This window comes from Manis pentadactyla, chromosome 1, assembly GCF_030020395.1.
Source record: "Manis pentadactyla isolate mManPen7 chromosome 1, mManPen7.hap1, whole genome shotgun sequence".
NCBI classification, from domain to species: Eukaryota; Metazoa; Chordata; class Mammalia; order Pholidota; family Manidae; genus Manis; species Manis pentadactyla.
This window is the reverse complement of record NC_080019.1, coordinates 45,175,807-45,194,201: the sequence shown is the minus strand read 5'-3', so window position 1 is coordinate 45,194,201 and position 18,395 is coordinate 45,175,807. Positions and strand designations below refer to the sequence as shown.

The following is an 18,395-nucleotide window of genomic DNA, read 5'->3' as shown; positions in this document are numbered from 1 at the left end:
TAGCTCCACCAACCCATTCCATCTGCAAATAGGCATGTATACACATTTCAAACCTGTAAATGGTTAGTTGTAACACTGTAAGAAAAATCAGATCCAAGACCACTAACTTCTCAATTCGGCTTAGGTTACAAATGTAAAACCCAGGAGATTGTTGCTCTGATAGAGATACTGTACTCTTAGCAACCTGACAGGGATAGCACTTCCAGGATGGAGTGTAAGTGCCAAAGGTCTGACTGCACTTTACACAGGTGGCACCGTTGCAGAAATAGGTTAGAAACTATGTAGTCTGAGTGACCCTCATTTTGAAATATACTATAAAGTTATAGTAGTCAAGAAGTGTGCCACTGCACATCCGTTAGGATGGTGATTATCAAAAAATCAGAAAATAACAAGTGTTGGACAGGGTGTGGAGAAATTGGAATCCTTGTGCACTGCTGGTGGGAATGTAAAATATTGAAGTTGCTACAGAAAATAGTATGGCAGTTCCTCAAAATATTAAAAATAGAATTAGCTTATGACCCAGTAACCCCACTTCTAGGTATATACCCAAAGGTAGGATCTTGAAGATATTTGTACACCCATCTTCACAGCAGCATTATTAACAATAGCTAAAAATGATGAACGGATAAACAAAATGTGGTATATACATACAATGGAATATTTTCAGCCTTAGAAAAGGAAATCCTGCAAGATGTGACAATACAGATAAACCTTGAGAACATAATGCTAAGTGAAATAAGCTGGTAACAGATACACACTGCATGATTGCACTTATATGAGATATGTACAACATTGTGTCTATAGATAACACCACATTATACACTTAAAATCTGTTAGGATGGTAGTTCTCATGTGAATTGTTCTTAACACAATAGAGTTAAAAAAAAAAAAGTAGGGAGTGGTTGCCAGAAGCTAGGTAGAGGAGAGACTGAGTTACTGTTTAATGTGTACAGCGGTTCAGTTTTGCAAGATGAAAATGTTCTGTAGATAGATGGTGGTGATGGTTGTGACTATGTCTAATGTCTCTGAATGTACATGTAAAAAATGATTTCATGTAATGTAACTTTACAATTTAAAGTTGTTAAACTTTACAAAAAAAAATAAAAAACAGAGAAACAGTATTGTCCTGGCATAAAAATAGATACATAGATCAATGTAACAAAAGAGTGTCCAGAAATAAAACCACACATATGTGGTCACAAAGCCAAGGTCATTTAATGGATAAAGGGTAGTCTTTTTGAGACAGGAACTGTGGTGTAGTCAGAGTAGGGTGAGGGCCTCTGGAAAAAGACCCCTACCAAAACTCTGTATTAAACCATTAAGCAAAGTCAGAGTCACATTTCTCTAAAGTAAAATACCAAACTAGGAATATAAGCATTTTTCAGTGAGATTAGTTAAAACTAAAAAGCCAGGAGTAACTTTGAATATTCCCAGACAAGAAAATGAGATCAGCATAGCTCATATCTTCATTGTGTCAATTAAATCGTGCTTTTTAAAAATTTACTTTGGCCTGCTAAAAGGCCCAGCTTATTTTCTTTAACTTTACCCAGATGCTGTTTCTTTCCTCCTCCAGCCCCTGATCAAGTAATTTACAACCTGGGCAATTAATATGGCAAGGGAGCCCAGTCACCAATATAGTAAAAACAGGAAAGACTCCATCTTAAAGATAAGATTGCATTTTAAAACCCAAGAAGTCAAAAAATAGATTTCCTACCATAACAGACAATAACACAGCCCACCTTGGGAGCAGAGCAGGCAGTCTTGATTGATATGCTCCCAGACCAAGAAGCTGCTATCCTGGGAAAGAATCTGCTCCAGACCAAGCTGCTATTTGTAGGGGCCGGCCTACGGCCGAGGCTGAGTCCCACTATGGCTGAACACCGCCCTTCCACTGTAGCTGACCAACGCCCTAAGATGGCGCCCACTTCCTGGGCGCCACCCTTCCTGGTTTGGTGGCATTAGCATAAGGAAGTTGCTCCTATAGGCTTGCCCCATGCTTCCGCGCTCGTGCTCAACTCATGCAGAAGGCATGCTACCAATCAGCTTAAAGGTCACGCATAATCTTGATCACCATAGGCCAGCTTCCTTTATATAAGGCATAAGCAGGAAAGAAAAGCTTTCTCTCTCTCTCTCTCTCCTCTCACTCTTCCTCTCACTCTTCCTCTCACTCTTCCTCTCACTCTTCCTCTCACTCTTCCTCTCACTCTTCCTCTCACTCTTCCTCTCACTCTTCCTCTCACTCTTCCTCTCACTCTTCCTCTCACTCTTCCTCTCACTCGCTCCCTCCGGCTGTTGCTTCTTCTCACTCCCCTTCTCCTGACCTTCCGAGCAACAATAAAGAACTGAAGTGAACCAGGTCTGTGTATGTTTCGCTGTCATCACCGCCACAAGGAGCGAACGCGATATCTGGAGCCGAAACCTGGGAATTTTTCTCCAACCACCCAGAGGAGAAACTGGTGGACGCGGACGCCATAGAGCTTCTTACCCTGAAGCAGTACCTGTGGACCCCATTCAGAAGGATCACTTGGGAAGGCACCTCAGAGGAGAAGTGTGAGTGAACCAACGAGCAAAGCGAAAGTAGAAGTAGGAAAGGAGATAGCAAGCGGCTGTGGTGGGGATTTCTGTTTTGTCTGTCCGTCATAGTGTTCTTTGTTGTACTGTTTTGTTTTGTCAAAAATGTTATGAAAAGTTAAGGCGCCAGTGAAAGTTCGCAGGATAGCGACGAAGCAAGGAAAGTTCGCGGTATAGCGACAAATGTAAATTAGTGATAAGCCATAAGGGAAGGAGAGGAGATTCTTGAAAGAAGAAAGAGCCTCTGACACAGGGGGGGTCCTCTGATGAGGAAGAGGACCAAGAATTATCAGGAGAAGAGTTAGAGGCTAGGGCTGCTCAGAGAGGACATCGGCCCACATTGTACCCCTCACTGAGCCAACTGAGAATAAGCAGAGAGGAAGGAGAGACTAGTTCGGCCCCTCTCCCCAATAAGAGCAGTAAGGTAGAAGAGATTGTGCCAACCACCCCAAATCATCCATTTTGCTCTCCAACCTATAGAGCAGAGCCACCCCTTTACCAGAGTTACTCATGTTGCAGTGGCCAGGGGTGCCAAGAACAATTGGGCAAGAATAGATGGAGGGAATGGCTAACCATGGAGGGGAATGCAGCCTTCCCAGTAATAGAAGATCCAAACACCCAGCAAAGATACCATCAAGCCCTAGATTTTAAGCTTGTAAAAGGCCCAAAGGAAGCTGCCACCACCTATGGAGTGCAAGCAGCGTTCACTATGGCCATAGTGGAGTCATTAGCCACTCAGAATCTAACACCAGATGATTGGGCTAATGTAGCCAGAGCATGCCTTACTGGAGGTCAGTACCTGCTATTCAAAACTGTGTAGGCAGAGCTTTCACAAGACACTGCCCGGTCTCGCCGCAGGGAACAATCAGTGGAACCTAGAGATGCTAATGAGCACAGGACCTTACTTAGGACAGCATAATCAGATAAATTACCCGCCTGCAGTGTATATGCAAATAGCTACAGCAGCTGTCAAGGCCTGGAAGACACTCCAGGGCACTGGTGATTTACAGGGTCAATTATCTAAAGTACTCCAAGGACCAAATGAGCCTTATGCAGACTTCTTGGCGAGACTGATGCAAACCGCAGGCCGTATATTTGGAGATGCTGACACAGCCATGCCCCCAGTAAAACAGTTGGCCTATGAGCAAGCAAATAAATGGTGTAAAGAAGCTATCAGGCCTTGGAAAAATAAAGATTTAAATGTGTACCTCAAAGTTTGCAGAGACATCAATGATAGTGTAGTGCAAGGAAAAGTGATAGCCACAGCCATAACTCAGGGACTGCAACAGGCACATAGCAGGGGTACCCCTCCCAGGGCATGCTTCCATTGCAAGCAGATGGGTCATTTAAAGCGAGATTGCCCGAAATTAGGCGGAGGAGGAGCAAGTGTGACCAACATCCAACCACAACCGAGATTATGTCCCAGATGTAGAAAAGGAAACCATTGGGCAAGAGAGTGCAGATCAGTAGTAGATGTGGAGGGACGCCCACTACCCCCGCAGCAGGCAAAAAACGGGAGGCCGGGCCCCCCACCTCAGGGCCCTCAAATGTATGGGGTGATCCAACAAATTCCCAGAACACATTTTCATCTGACAGATCAAGGATCCAGCTTGGAGTTGAAGAACCAAGGAGAGCCACCGCAGGGAGCACAGGAGTGGACATCCGTGCCACCACCAGACTCATATTGACACCCGAGATGGGGGTCCAGTTAGTAGAGTCAGATTTTAAAGGTCCATTACCTAAGGATACAGTGGGACTCCTATTGGGCGGAGTTCCACAACCAAAGCAGGATTGATAGTACACCCAGGAGTTATTGACCCAGATTATGAGGGAGTAGTAAAGATTATGGTCTCCTCCCCAAGAGGCGTTACAGCCATCAATTCTGGAGACCGCATTGCTCAAATTCTTATGCTTCCTAGTAAGCATAGACAATATGGACATAAAAACATGAAAAGAGGTCAATCAGGATTTGGATCATCTGGGGCCCCTCCGACCTGTTTCACAATGGAGCTGGGAGACAGGCCTATGCTTGTCCTGAAGATTAGAGATAGGAACTTCTTAGGACTATTAGACACAGGAGCAGATCGCAGCATTATAAGGGAAGCTGAGTGGCCTAAAGATTGGCCTCTAAACCGAGCTGCTCAGACTTTAAGAGGGCTGGGCATAGCTCAAGCCCCATTATGTAGTGCTGGCACACTCCCCTGGAAAGATCCGGAAGGGCATGAGGGAGTAGTTCAACCTTATGTGCTGAGCATACCGGTGTCTCTCTGGGGAAGAGACATACTGACCCAGATGAATCTTAAACTAACAACAGAAACCTTCTATAGTAATCAGGCAAAGTCCATTATGAGGAAGCAGGGCCATACAGGGACCGGAGGCATAGGAAAAAACTTGACTGGCAGAGAGACACCCATCCCGCTCTCAGGAGTGGTACCCAGTAGGATTGGAGGCCCAGGACTGGGTTTTTCCTCGGGGCCATTGAGGACAGACAAGAACTAAAAATACAATGGCGATCAGAGGAGCCCGTGTGGGTTCCTCAGTGGCCCCTTAACAGAGAGAAAAAAGAAGCAGTCCACACATTAGTGCAAGAGCAAATTGCCGCAGGGCATCTTCAAAGTTCTACTTCCCCATGGAATACGCCCATATTTGTCATAAGAAAGAAATCAGGAAAATGGAGATTGCTGCATGATCTAAGAGCTGTAAATAAACAGATGATTCTCATGGGATCAGTACAATTAGGTTTACCATTGCCTATGGCCCTGCCAAAAGATTGGAAGACCATTGTAATAGATATCAAAGATTGTTTCTTTTCCATCCCTCTTCATCCTGAGGATTGTAAAAGGTTCGCCTTCACGGTACCAGCCATCAATCATGGTCACCCAGATGAGCAGTATGAATGGAAGGTGTTGCCACAAGGCATGGCAAATAGCCCTACTATGTGCCAATTGTTTGTACATAAGGCCCTGGCAGAAGTTAGAAAAAGGTTCCCTGAAGTGATTATCTATCATTATATGGATGATATTCTCTTATGTCATGAAAGGAACAGTGTAGTAGAAGAAGGCCTCTGCTTCTTGCAAGAACATTTTAAACAATGGGGCTTAGAACTAGCACCAGAAAAGGTACAGGTAACTTGTACCAAACAGTATTTAGGAATAAAATTGGAAGATACTATTGTTAGACCATTAAAAGTGACCATAAGAACAGATAATCTAAGCACCCTCAATGATTTTCAAAAACTCCTTGGAGATATAAATTGGGTAAGGCCATTCCTAAAGCTTACAGATGAAGAGCTCAGTCCATTATATGAGACACTGAAGGGCGATTCTGATTTATCATCTCCGCGCTCTCTCAGTAAGCAAGCCAAGGAAGCCTTGAGCCTAGTCCAATCCCGCTTGCAGCTTGCCCAGGTAGATAGAATAGACTATGGCAAATTGCTATTCCTTATAGTGATACCCAGTAATAATAGCCCAACAGGGGTACTTTGGCAGGAAGGGCCAATTCTCTGGGTATATCTGGCCCACTCTCCAGGAAAAACATTAAGATGGTATCCTCAGAGTATAGCTGATTTGATCATCAAGGGAATCAGGACAGCTATAAAAACATTTGGGATTCCCCCAAACATAATAAAAACACCTTATACTGCTGAGCAGATTGAATGTCTTACTGCATGCTGTGATGCATGGGCTGTTGCTTACACCATCACCAATGCTTCCTTTGACAACCACTACCCAAAACATCCTTGGCTACAGTTCTGCCTCTCTAATCCCATCATCTTTCCTAAAAACACAAGATGTAATCCCATACCCAAGGCTAAGGTGGTGTTCACTGATGGGTCAAAGAATGGCATCGGGACTGTGGTCACTGGTGACCAATCTTGGACATTCAGTTTTCCAACCACTTCAGCCCAACAAACAGAGCTGTTGGCTGTAGCACAAGCCTTTACACTTTTCTCACAGGAACCTTTTAACCTTTTAGCAGATAGTCAGTATGTAGTGAATGCTGTGTCCATCTTAGAGAATGTAAGTCATATTAGCCAGTCTTCCCCCGTTGCCAGTATTTTCAGAAAGCTACAAAAACTGATCTGGGATCAATCAACACCTTTCTTTATTGGACATGTAAGAGCCCACACTTCCCTCCCAGGACCCATTGCTGAGGCAAACAGACGTGCCGATGCCCTGACCCGTGAGTCTAACATCTCAGTGATACTTGACCCTGTAGAACAAGCCACACAATTTCACAAACAATTTCATGTAAATTCAAACACCCTTCACTTAAAATATAATATTACTAGAGACCAAGCTAGAGCCATAGTAGTAAGTTGTAAATGGTGTGTTACACTCTTACCCACCGTTTCAGAGGGAGTCAATCCAAAGGGACTACTACCCAATCACATTTGGCAAATGGATGTCACTCATATTCCAGAGTTTGGCAAGATGAAATATATTCATGTGTCTGTTGACACCTGCTCAGGCATCATTTTCGCCTCTTGCCATACAGGGGAAAAAACTAGAGATGTCATAATTCACTGCCTTCAGGCGTTTTCGGCCTGGGGAAAGCCCAAGCATGTAAAAACTGATAATGGACCAGCATATACATCCCAATCCTTTCTTAGATTTTTAAGGGTAATGGATATCACCCATACCACAGGTATTCCCTACAACCCTCAAGGGCAAGGCGTGGTAGAGCGCACCAACCTGACCCTTAAAAATGCTCTCTATAAACAAAAAGGGGGAATAGGGGCAGACTTCAGATCCCCCAGAGACAAACTTAACATCATATTATTCATTTTAAATTTTTTGACATTGGACAAAGATGGCCACAGTGCAGCAGAGTGGCATAATCGCCGTTCCAGGCCTAAAGACATGCCCACAGTTATGTGAAGGATGTATTGGAAGGATCATGGAAAGGCCCGGATCCAGTGTTAATCTGGAACAGAGGCTCTGTTTGTGTTTTCCCACAGGACCGAAACAATCCCATCTGGGTGCCTGAACGCCTGACACGGAGAGTGGCAAGACCAGAACTGGAAGTGCAAGATGCCGACCCCACTGATGCTGATCCTGCTACTGATCCTTCAGCAGGCAATAGCGGAACCCAGAGAACTATGGGGTCTGGTGAAGGCTTGGCCTCTACCACTCCCAGTGACTGAAACTGCACATACCTTTCCCGCCTTTTTCTCTACCAATAGTACACTTAATCTCCCATATCTGCCCTTTGACAGCTCTATGTGTTACTGGCATTCCTTTTCATAACCTCTCTAAAGCTGCCAATATGTCCAGGGAATTAGGCAAGATGTTATCCACCAATTGGTCCAGTGAGTTTGACGTGCTCACCACTCAGCTACGGCTAGAAATATTGAATGTTAGTTCCCAAAAGGTAGAGGCACTGTCTGTAGCTCAGTTTGCTGAAGCCGTGCTAAATGCCACCAAAGCCTGGTCAGGCATGGGTGTTATGGGTGTATTACTCCTTGTAGGTCTTCTCCTACTTGGGAGAAAAGTCTGTTCCATGCAACGGCAACATCGGGAAGTGCGGATGGCTCTGGTGCAGGCCATGGCAGCTATAGAGGAAGGCATCTCCCCCAGGGTGTGGCTCAATATGTTGGACCAGTAGTCAAAGACGGGTAAGATCAGGAGGTACGCATACCAACCTAAGACAGGGCGCAGACCTTAGCTGTCTGTTGCCCTATGACGGGTAAGGATGCTGCGCCTCCCTGACAACCTAAGACAGGCATGGTCCCCGAGCCTCATTGTGTTAAAAAACAAAAAAGGGGGAGATGTAGGGGCCGGCCTACAGCTGAGGCTGAGTCCCACTATGGCTGAACACCGCCCTTCCACTGTAGCTGACCAACGCCCTAAGATGGCGCCCGCTTCCTGGGCGCCACCCTTCCTGGTTTGGTGGCATTAGCATAAGGAAGTTGCTCCTATAGGCTTGCCCCATGCTTCCGCGCTCGTGCTCAACTCATGCAGAAGGCATGCTACCAATCAGCTTAAAGGTCACGCATGATCTTGATCACCATAGGCCAGCTTCCTTTATATAAGGCATAAGTTGAAAGAGAAGCCCTCTCTCTCTCTCTCTGTCTCTCTCCTCTCATTCTTCCTCTCACTTGCTCCCTCCGGCTGTTGCTTCTTCTCACTCACCTTCTCCCGACCTTCTGAGCAACAATAAAGAACTGAAGTGAACCAGGTCTGTGTACGTATTGCTGTCGTCACCGCCACAAGGAGCGAACGTGATATCTATTCTGGGAGAGAATCAAAGGAGTAAATTTCTTGTATTAAGTTCACTCTGCAGAATAATCTGAAAGACTGGTAAGAAACTCAGTGCCTCTTCAAAGATGAGCATTTGGGGACCATTTAGCGGGTCTGAATCCCTAGCCCTCTGTCTCTCAACAGACTATAAATCCCCTAGACAGCGCACCACCCCGGGGCACTCTTGTCCCCTTCTGGCCTGAGCCAGGAGCTCTGTCCTCTCGCTTTATCTCTAAATAAAAGCCTCTCACTTGTTCTCCTACTTTGAGTGTTTGCGAAGTTCATTCTTCGACTCCGTGAACAAGAACCCCGGCATCATTCTCAACAAATGGTGGTGGAACTACTGTATATCCCTATAGGGAAAAAAATGAACTTCAACCTCTACCTGACATCTTAATGAAACGTTCTAATAGATTATTGGCTTGCATGGAAAAGGTAAGATTATAAATATAAAACTTCAAGAAGAATGCATAAGAGAAAATCTTCAGGATCTTAGGGTAAGCAGAGATTTCTAAGCACAGAAAAGTACAAGCTGTGAAAGAAAAAAACTGATCGAATGACTCACCAAATTAAAAACTGCTTTGCACAAGCTGCCATCAATACAATGAAAAAACAAGACACAAATTAGGAGACATTATTTCCAATTATATATATATATATATATATATATATATATACATATATGTACAACAAAAGATCTGAATTTGGAACATAAGTCAAAAGATCTGTCGGTTTACTAAACTTCAATGACTTAATCTTCACAGTTCGTTCGCAGCTGATAACAAAAGAGAAACCTGACGATACCGGGAAACTTGCAGAAGCTCATTCTCCGGGAAGAATGAGAGGAAACAGAAAACGCAAGCGCAGTCAGGGCTCCCCGACTGTGCGACTGTCTCCAATGGTAACAGGGAAAAGAGGCGGGGCAGAAAAGGATCAGTTCAGGTATAGGAGCGCCAGCTGCTGGAAGCTGCTCAAGAGCGCCCAGACACGCCCACGTGTTCGTGTCCGGGTCCGTTAACAACCCGCTGAAACTGTTCTCTCGCGGTATTTGTTCCGACTCTCGCGGGGTTTAGCGTGGCACTGCGAGGCCCGGCCCCGGCAAGGGGGTGGTGGTCGGTTAGTGGCGTTGGGCTCCGGCCGCGGTGGCAGCGCTTTCTCCCCTGCTCACCGGGAGCTGCTCGGGCTGGAGACCAGCCAGGTGAAGAGCTCACCTTTGTGGGTGTGCGCGGTACTTGGGAGGCGGGAGGGAACCGGCTCGGCCTGCCGTGCTGTCGCGACAGGCCGGCGCTAGTCGACAGTGGCGCGGGCTCCGCCCCAGCTCCCGCCCTGACCGCTTTCCTCCACTCTCCCAGCTCTTGCCACTGCCTCGGGCGCGATGGGGGCGCAGGACCGGCCGCAGTGTCACTTCGATATCGAGATCAACCGGGAGCCGGGTGAGCCGGAGGCTGGGGAGCCGTGCTGGGGCCTGTATTTGCCTTGGGGAAGGGGAGGGGTCTGCCCTCATCAGCTCTACCCCTAGCCCCTAGGGAACCGGTAGGAGCAGTCAGCACTCCCTTTTTTTTTTTGAGCAAAATGCTTTAGAGAGGAGGGTGGCCCGCGTACGCCTCTCCCTCATTTGCACGGAGGCCCGGCCTTGCGCTCCCAAACCGCATGCCCCCTGCACCTCGGACTGAGTGTTGATACCGTGCTTGGCTGCAAGGAAAGGGGTGCAGTCCATCTCGGACTTTCTCGCTCGGTGTTTCTTGGGGGCAAACACTCTCCAGTTCCGATGCTCTGTACTGTGAGGCTTTGATTAATATATTGTGCATTTCCTAATTTTCGTATATCATTAATAGGTTAACTCCGCTTTTATTTTTCCTTAACGTATATTAGGCAGAATTTCTTGGTTCGTGTGGAAATGATTTAGCCAAAGTTTTGTGTGATAAACCGAAGCATTCAGTACCCACAGACTTGCAGCATGCGTGCAGTTAGAATTAATGTTTTGTCTTTAGGGAGTCCACTCGTTCGTTAATATATTTTATTGACATATTTTCTTCTAAAGGGTAGTTGTTTCATTCTAAGTAGCACAACGTGTATGATTCCAAACAAAACTATTTTCTTAGTCTTTTTTAGTATCTGTGGCAGAAGTTTTAATTGGAAGCATATATAGTCTTTTTGCAACATCTTGTGTAGCAGATTCTTACTGAGAGCCTGCTATGCTATTCAAGACTGGGGTCATAGCAATAAATAGCAAAGGCCTCTTCCTTGTAGTTTATATTCTACTGGGGAAAGACAGACAATAAACCAGGAAAAAAATGTACAGTGGCTTTTAGTAGAGATACTTTTAATAGGTTGGTCAGAAAAGACTATTCTGAGAAGATTACATTTAAGCAAACATCTGAAGGAGATGAGGAGGTGAGCCATGTGGATGGATATCTTTGAGAAGAGCATTCCTAGCAGCGGGAACAGCTTTCTTTAATCAAAGGCCCTTGGGAAGAAGTATATTTGCATGCTTGAGGAACAGCAAGACTCAGGGTTGCTGGGATAGAGGGAAGAGAGTAGTAGGTAATAACTATAGGTCATTCATAGTAAGAACTTTGAAACTGCAAGATAGGAAGGTACTGAAGGGTTTTGAGCAATGAATGACGTGATCTTAGAAATTTTGTTGCAGTGTCTTCAATATTTTGAGCCTTCGTGGATCTTAATGTTTATTCTATAGTGAATCCATGCTTCAGATAACAGGGCTTATGTTTTTTTGAGAATTAAAAATAAGACTCCTGAAAAGTAGAAGTAAAACAAAGATTCTGTAGCCAGGTAAAGTACTTTCCTAGTATATGTTCATATCCTAGATTTGCAAATAACCTTTGTTGTAAAAAATCTCCAGAGTATATTTGGCAAATATTAAATGAACTTCAGTCCCCAACATCCAAGGTAATTCATTATAATATTCTGGTAGGAGTAACTAGCACTCTTGAAAACACTGACTTTTCTTTTTTTTTTTAAATTGACAATGATAAATGTTTAATTACTAGCTATTTAGTTCTGATTTTATAATTTGGTGAAAGAAGACATATACCTACAGTTATAGTTTTTTTCTCTTTTTAATACAGAAATATAGCACTCTAATTCTGCTCATTTTATATATTGTACCAAAAGCAGAAAGAATGCAGGTTTGCAAGTGATCAGTACAGCTAACCACTGAAAAAAAGATTTTAAGATTAAATGTAGAAGGACAAATCAGGAGAGCATCTATCCCTTATAGAAAAAATTAGTCCTGAGAATGCACTTGTATGATTTTTTCCCCTTTTTTTTATTAAGGTACTGATGATATACACTCTTATGAAGGTTTCACAAGAAAAACAATGTGGTTATTACAGTCACCCTTATTATCGAGTCCCTCCCCATACCCTGTCACTGTCCATCAGAGAACACTGAATCTTATACATAAAACAAGGAGTGCTTATGTTATTCTGGGTTAAACCAGTTGATAATTGGCAGTTTCATATGATTCAACTCATATATAATAGACTTCTCTAGCACTTCTCAGCATTATAAAAATCAGATACTTGATTTTTACACAACTTTTAAGGATTACTTCAGTTACTTGAAGTGGGGTGTCCTGCTTTGTATAATTTAATCATTAGTCTGTATGTCATTGAATAGTTATTCAACTAGTAGTTTGATCTTGTATAGTCAATCATTTACTTGGTATAAATACAAAGTATCTTTTATTTACTTTGATAAGCACAGATCCTTTAAGAGAGGCCATACTGTCCACATTAATGAGAGATCAAGAAGTAGTGATAAAGTTTGAATACAGCACAGTATGTATTTTCTATTCCTATCAATGGATATCTGTCTATTTTATAGCAAACAAATTAGACTTTTGAATTATAAAGCCACTGAATGAATGCAAGTATACCTTAAAAGAGGAAAACTCTCTAAGTTGTTTGTGAGTTTTTCCTCAATGAATTCAATAAAATAGTTCCTATTGAAATAACTCCAGGATTATTCCTTAGAAAAAATTTTCAGGTTTCTAAGTAAGGTTTTCATTTTTTTAATAGTTAGAGAACTGTTCATATTATTTTTCTCGAGTGAGTTTATATGCATACAGTTATTGGACATAGTCCCTTAATATCTGTGGGAGCTATAGTGATAACTCCTCCTTCATTCCTGATATTGGTAATGTGTACCTTTTGTCTTTTTTCCTTTGTCAGTTTGGCTAGAGGTTGATCGGTTTTATTATCATTTCAAAGAACTAGATTTTGGCTTCATTAATTTTTTTCCCATTTTTTTCCTACTTCAATTTCATTGATTTCTGTTATTTCCTTTCTAAAGTTTGCCTTTGTTTTGCTTCTTTCTAGTTTCTTAAAGTGGAAATTTGAATTGTTGACTTGAGACCTTTCTTTTCTTATATAAGCACTTATTAATGCTATATTTCCCTCCATACCAAGGACTCCACAAAGTGCACCCCACAAATTCTGATATTATTGTTCATTTTCCTTCAGTTTAAAATATTTTACAATTTCTCTTGAGTCTTAGTCTTTGATTTATGACTTACTTAGAAGTGTTTTAATTTCCAAGTACTTGCATATTTTGCAGTTGTCTGTCTGTTAATGATTTCTAATTCAATTCATTACTACCAGAGAACATAGTTTGTATAATCTCAGTTCTTTTAAATTTATTAAGGTTGGTATGTTCTTTTTTTTGGAGAATTTCCCATGTATACTTGGAAAAGAATGTATATTCTGCTGTTGTGTAAATGTCAGTTCTGTAAATGTCAGTTAAATCCAGTAAGCTAATAGTTCTGCATTTCTTCAATATTCTGGCTGATTTTCTGACCACTTGTTCTGTTGATTACCAGTAAAGGAGTATTGACATCTTCAACTATATTTGTGGATTTACTTCTCCTTTAAGTTATTTTTTGCTTCATTTACTTTGAGACTCTTTCATTAGGTGGATGCTTACACATTTAGGATTGTTATGTTGTTTTAGTGAATTGACCCTTTTATTGTTATATAGTGACCCTTTTATTTCTGGTAATTTTCCTTGCTTTAAAGTCCACTTTGATACGAATACTGCTACTCCAGTTTTCTCTTAACTAGTGTGTACATACTATGTCATTCCTATCCTTTTACTTTTAACCTCCTTACATCATTGTTTTTATTTCAGTATTTAAAAGAAAGTTTTTTTATCATCAAATGTACATCACAGTGATTCAGCAGTGCCCCTACTCCCCACCCACTCCCATCCCCCTTGGTACCCATTAGCCACTTCTCAGTATCTATGAGTGTAATGCTGTTTTGTTCTTTCTGTTCTGCTTTGTTTTCATATTTCACAAACAAGTGAAATCAAGGTATTTGCTTTCTTCGCCTGGCTTATTTCACTTAGCGTAATACCCTGTAGATCTGCCCATGTTGTTGCAAATGGCAGGATTTATTTTCTTTTTATGGCTGAATAATATTCCATTGTTTATATGTACCACATCTTCTTCATCCATTCATGGACACTTAGGTTGCTTCCATTTCTTGGCTATTGTAAATAGTGCTGCAGTAAACAGGGGTGCATATGTCTTTTTCAAAATGGGCTCCTGCATTCTTAGGGTAAATTCCTAGGTCAAATGGTATTTCTATTTTGAGTTTTTTGAGGAACCTCCATACTGCATTCCACAATGGTCGAACCAATTTACATTCCCATCAGCAGTGTAGGAGGGTTCTCCTTTCTCCACATCTTGCCAACATTTATTGTTGTTTGTCTTTTGCATGTTGGCCATCCTAACTTATGTGAAGTGATATCTATCTATCTCATTGTGGTTTTAATTTGCATTTCCCTGATAATTAGTGATGTGGAGCATCTTTTCATGTGCCTGTTGGCCATCTGAAATTTCTTCTTTGGAGAAGTGTCTATTAATATCCTCCACCCATTTTTTAATAGGGTTATTTGCTTTTTGGGTATTGAGGCATGTGAGTTCTTTATATGTTTTGGATGTTAACCCTTTGTCAGATATATCATTTACAAATATATTATCCCATACTGTAGAATGCCTTTTTGTTCTGCTGATGGTGTCCTTTGATGTACAGAGGCTTTTTAGCATGATGTAGTCCCATGAGTTCATATTTGATTTTGCTTCCCTTGCCCGAGGAGATGCATTCAGGAAAAAGTTGCTCATGTTTATATTTAAGAAATTTTTGCCTATGTTATCTTATAAGAGTTTTATGGTTTCATGACTTACATTTAGGTCTTTGATCCAGTTTGAGTTTACACCCATTTTGTTGAGAGTTTTTATCATGAATGGATGTTGAATTTTGTTGAATGCTTTTTCTGCATCTATGGAGATGATCATGTGCTTTTTGTCCTTCTATTTGTTGATGTTGTGTGAGGTTGATAGATTTTCTAATATTGCACCACCCTTACATCCCTACTTGATCATAATGGATGATCTTTTAAATTTTTTTTTGTATTCTGTTGCCTGATATTTTGTTGAGTATTTTTGCATCTATGTTCATTAGAGATATTGGTTCGTAATTTTCGTTTTTGTGGTGTGTTTGCCTGGTTTTGGTATTAGAGTGATGCTGACCTCATAGAATGAATTTGGAAGTATACCTTCCTCTTCTACTTTTTGGACAACTTTAAGGAGGGTGGGTATATTAGCTCTTCTTTAAGTGTTTGATAGAATTCAGCCATGAAGCCATCTGGCCAAGGAGTTTTGTTCTTAAGTACTTATTTGATTATTAGTACAATTTCATTGATGGTAATTGGTCTATTCAGATTTTCTGTTTCTTCCTGGGTTAGTCTTGGAAGGTTGTGTTTTTCTAGAAAATTGTCCATTTCTTCTAGGTTATCCAGTTTTTTAGCATATAATTTTTCATAGTATTCTCTCATAATTTTTGTATTTCTGCGGTGTCCATAGTGAGTTTAGCTTTCTCATTTCTGTTTCTGTTTATGTGTGTAAACTCTTTTTTTCTTGATAAGTCTTGCCTGGGTTTTATCTATTTTGTTTGTTTTCTTGAAGAAGCAGCACCTGGTGTCGTTGATTCTTTCTATTGTTTTATTCTTCTCGATTTTATTTATTTCTGCTCTAATCTTTATTATGTCCCTCCTTCTACTGACTTTTGGTCTCATTTGTTCTTCTTTTTCTAGTTTCATTAATTGTGAATTTGGACTGTTCATTTGTGATTGTTCTTGAGATAAGCCTGTATTGCACTATGCTTCCCTCTTAGAACAGCTTTCTCTGTGTCCCACTGATTTTGGGGTGTTGAGTTGTTGTTTTCATTTGTCTCCATATATTGCTTCATTTCTGTTTTTACTTCGTCGTTGTTAAGCCTCCATGTGTTTGTGGATTTTTTTGTTTTCTCTTCATAATTTATTTCTAATTTCATACCTTTGTGGTCTGAGAAGCTGGTTGGTGCAATTTCAGTCTTTTCAAATTTACTAAGGCTCTTTTTGTGGTCTAGTGTATGATCTGTTCTTGGAAATGTTCCATGTGCACTTGAGAAGAATGTGAATCCTGCTGCTTTTGGTTGGAGTGTGCTGTAGATGTCTGTTATGTCCAGTTGTTCTAATGTATTGTTCAGTACCTCTGTCTCTTTAAGTATTTTCTCTCTGGTTGATCTGTCCTTTGGAATGACTTGTTTGTTGAAGTCTCCTAAAATGGTGCGTTGCATCGTTTCCCCCTTTAATTCTATTAGTATTTATATCACATATGTAGGGGCTCCTGTGTTAGGTGCATGCATATTTATAATGGTTATAGTCTCTTGTTGTGCTGGCCCCCATATCATTATATAATGTCTTTCTTTGTCTCCAGTTACTTTGTTCTGAAGTCTATTTTGTCTCATACAAATACTGTAACTCCTGCTTTTTTCTTCTTATTATTTGCATGAAATATCTTTTTCCATCCCTTTACTTTTAGTCTCTGTATGTCTTTGGGTTTGAAGTGAGTCTCTTGTAGGCAGCGTATAGATGAGTCTTGTTGATCCATTTTGTAACTCTATCTCTTACGATTGGTGCATGCAATCCATTTAAATTTATGGTGATTATTGATAAATATGTACTTTTTGCCATTTCAGGCTTTAGATTTGTGGTTGCCAAAGTTTTAAGAGTAGCTTTGTTTTACTACCTCACTGTCTAACTTAACTCAAACTCATTTTATACTGTGTCAAACACAATCTACAGGTTTATTTTTTTCCCCAATCTTGTTCTTCCTCCTCTACTGTTCATATATTAGGTGTCATACTCTGTACTCTTTGTGTATCCCTTGACTGACTGTGTAAATAGATGATTTAATTTTGCATTTTCTTAATAATTAATTTAGCTACTTCCTTTACTGTGGTTTTATTTTTCTGGTGACAGCTATTTAGCTTTAGAAGCACTTCCATATATAGCAATCCCTTAAAATACCCTGTAGAGATGGTTTGAGGGAGGTAAATTTCCTCACCTTTGGCTTATCTGGAAATTGTTGAATCCCTGCTTCCAATTTAAATGATAATCTTTCCGGGTAGAGTATTCTTGGTTAGAGGCCCTTCTGTTTCATTGCGTTAAATATATCATGCCACTCCTTTCTGGCCTGTAGAGTTTCTGTTGAGAAGTTCACTTTAGCCTAATGGGATTTACTTCATAATCTCTTTTTTTTTCTTTTTCTTTTTGATATCGTTAATGTACAATTACTTGAACAACATTATGGTTACTAGACTCCCCTTATTATCAAGTCCCCCTGACATATCCCTTTACAGTCACTGTCCATCAGTGTACTAAGATGCTATGGGACCATTACTTATCTTTTCTATATATACTGCCTTTCCTGTGTACACCCCTGCTACATTATCTGTGCTAATCGTAATGCCCCCTTTGTCCCCCTTATCCCTCCCTTCCCACCCATCCTCCCCAGTCCCTTTCCCTTTGGTAACTGTTAGTCCATTCTTGGGTTCTGTGAGTCTGCTGCTGTTTTGTTCCCTCAGTTTTTTTCTTTGTTCTTATACTCCACATATGAGTGAAATCATTTGATACTTGTCTTTCTCCACCTGGCTTATTGTGCTGAGCATAATGCCCTCTAGCTCCATCCATGTTGTTGCAAATGGTAGGATTTTTCTTCTTCTTATGGCTGAATAATATTCCATTGTGTATATGTACCACGTCTTCTTTATCCATTCATCTACTGACACTTAGGTTGCTTCCATTTCTTGGCTATTGTGAATAGTGCTGTGATAAACATAGGGTTGCATATGTCTTTTTCAAACCGGACTCCTGCATTCTTAGGGTAAATTCCTAGGAGTGGAATTCCTGGGTGAAATGGTATTTCTATTTTGAGTTTTTTGAGGAACCTCCATAGTGCTTTCCACAATGGTTAGAGTTTACATTCCCACCAGCAGTGTAGGAGGGTTCCCCTTTCTCCACATCCTCACCAACATTTGTTGTTGTTTGTCTTTTGGATGGTGGCCATCCTAACTGGTGTGAGGTGATATCTCATTGTGGTTTTAATTTGCATTTCTCTTATGATTAGCGATGTGGAGCATCTTTTCATGTGCCTTTCTAGCAAGGTGAGCTAGAAGCCTTTGAAATTTCTTTAAATTTGACTCTGTTAAAGCTATTGGCAGAGTGTTGACACAG

At 41.3% G+C, this 18,395-nt stretch overlaps 1 protein-coding gene and 1 long non-coding RNA gene across 13 annotated transcripts in view; both read left to right on the top strand.

The window, feature by feature from the left end:
• The first annotated feature begins 1,588 nt into the window (after positions 1–1,588).
• On the top strand, positions 1,589–9,612 carry LOC130682683 (uncharacterized). Of its 2 annotated transcripts, XR_008995976.1 has the most exons (3): positions 2,119–2,550; positions 7,532–9,248; positions 9,578–9,612. It is a non-coding gene; the product is annotated as an uncharacterized LOC130682683 (long non-coding RNA). The 2 variants fall into 2 exon arrangements; XR_008995975.1 differs by lacking the exon at positions 9,578–9,612 and having other exon boundaries at positions 1,589–2,550; positions 7,532–8,750.
• Positions 9,613–9,711: 99 nt separating this feature from the next.
• Positions 9,712–18,395, top strand: part of NKTR (natural killer cell triggering receptor) — a 50,371-nt gene continuing 41,687 nt past the window's right edge. For 2 of the 11 annotated variants that reach the window (XM_057497441.1, XM_036897189.2), the window contains exons 1-2: positions 9,796–10,011; positions 10,166–10,246. In XM_057497441.1, coding sequence (XP_057353424.1) covers positions 10,189–10,246 — 58 coding nt within the window. In that variant the 5' untranslated portion in view covers positions 9,796–10,011; positions 10,166–10,188. Of the gene's footprint in view, positions 10,029–10,165; positions 10,247–18,395 lie in introns of all 11 variants that reach the window. The other 9 variants (XM_057497462.1, XM_057497466.1, XM_057497460.1 and 6 more) reach the window with 9 other exon arrangements.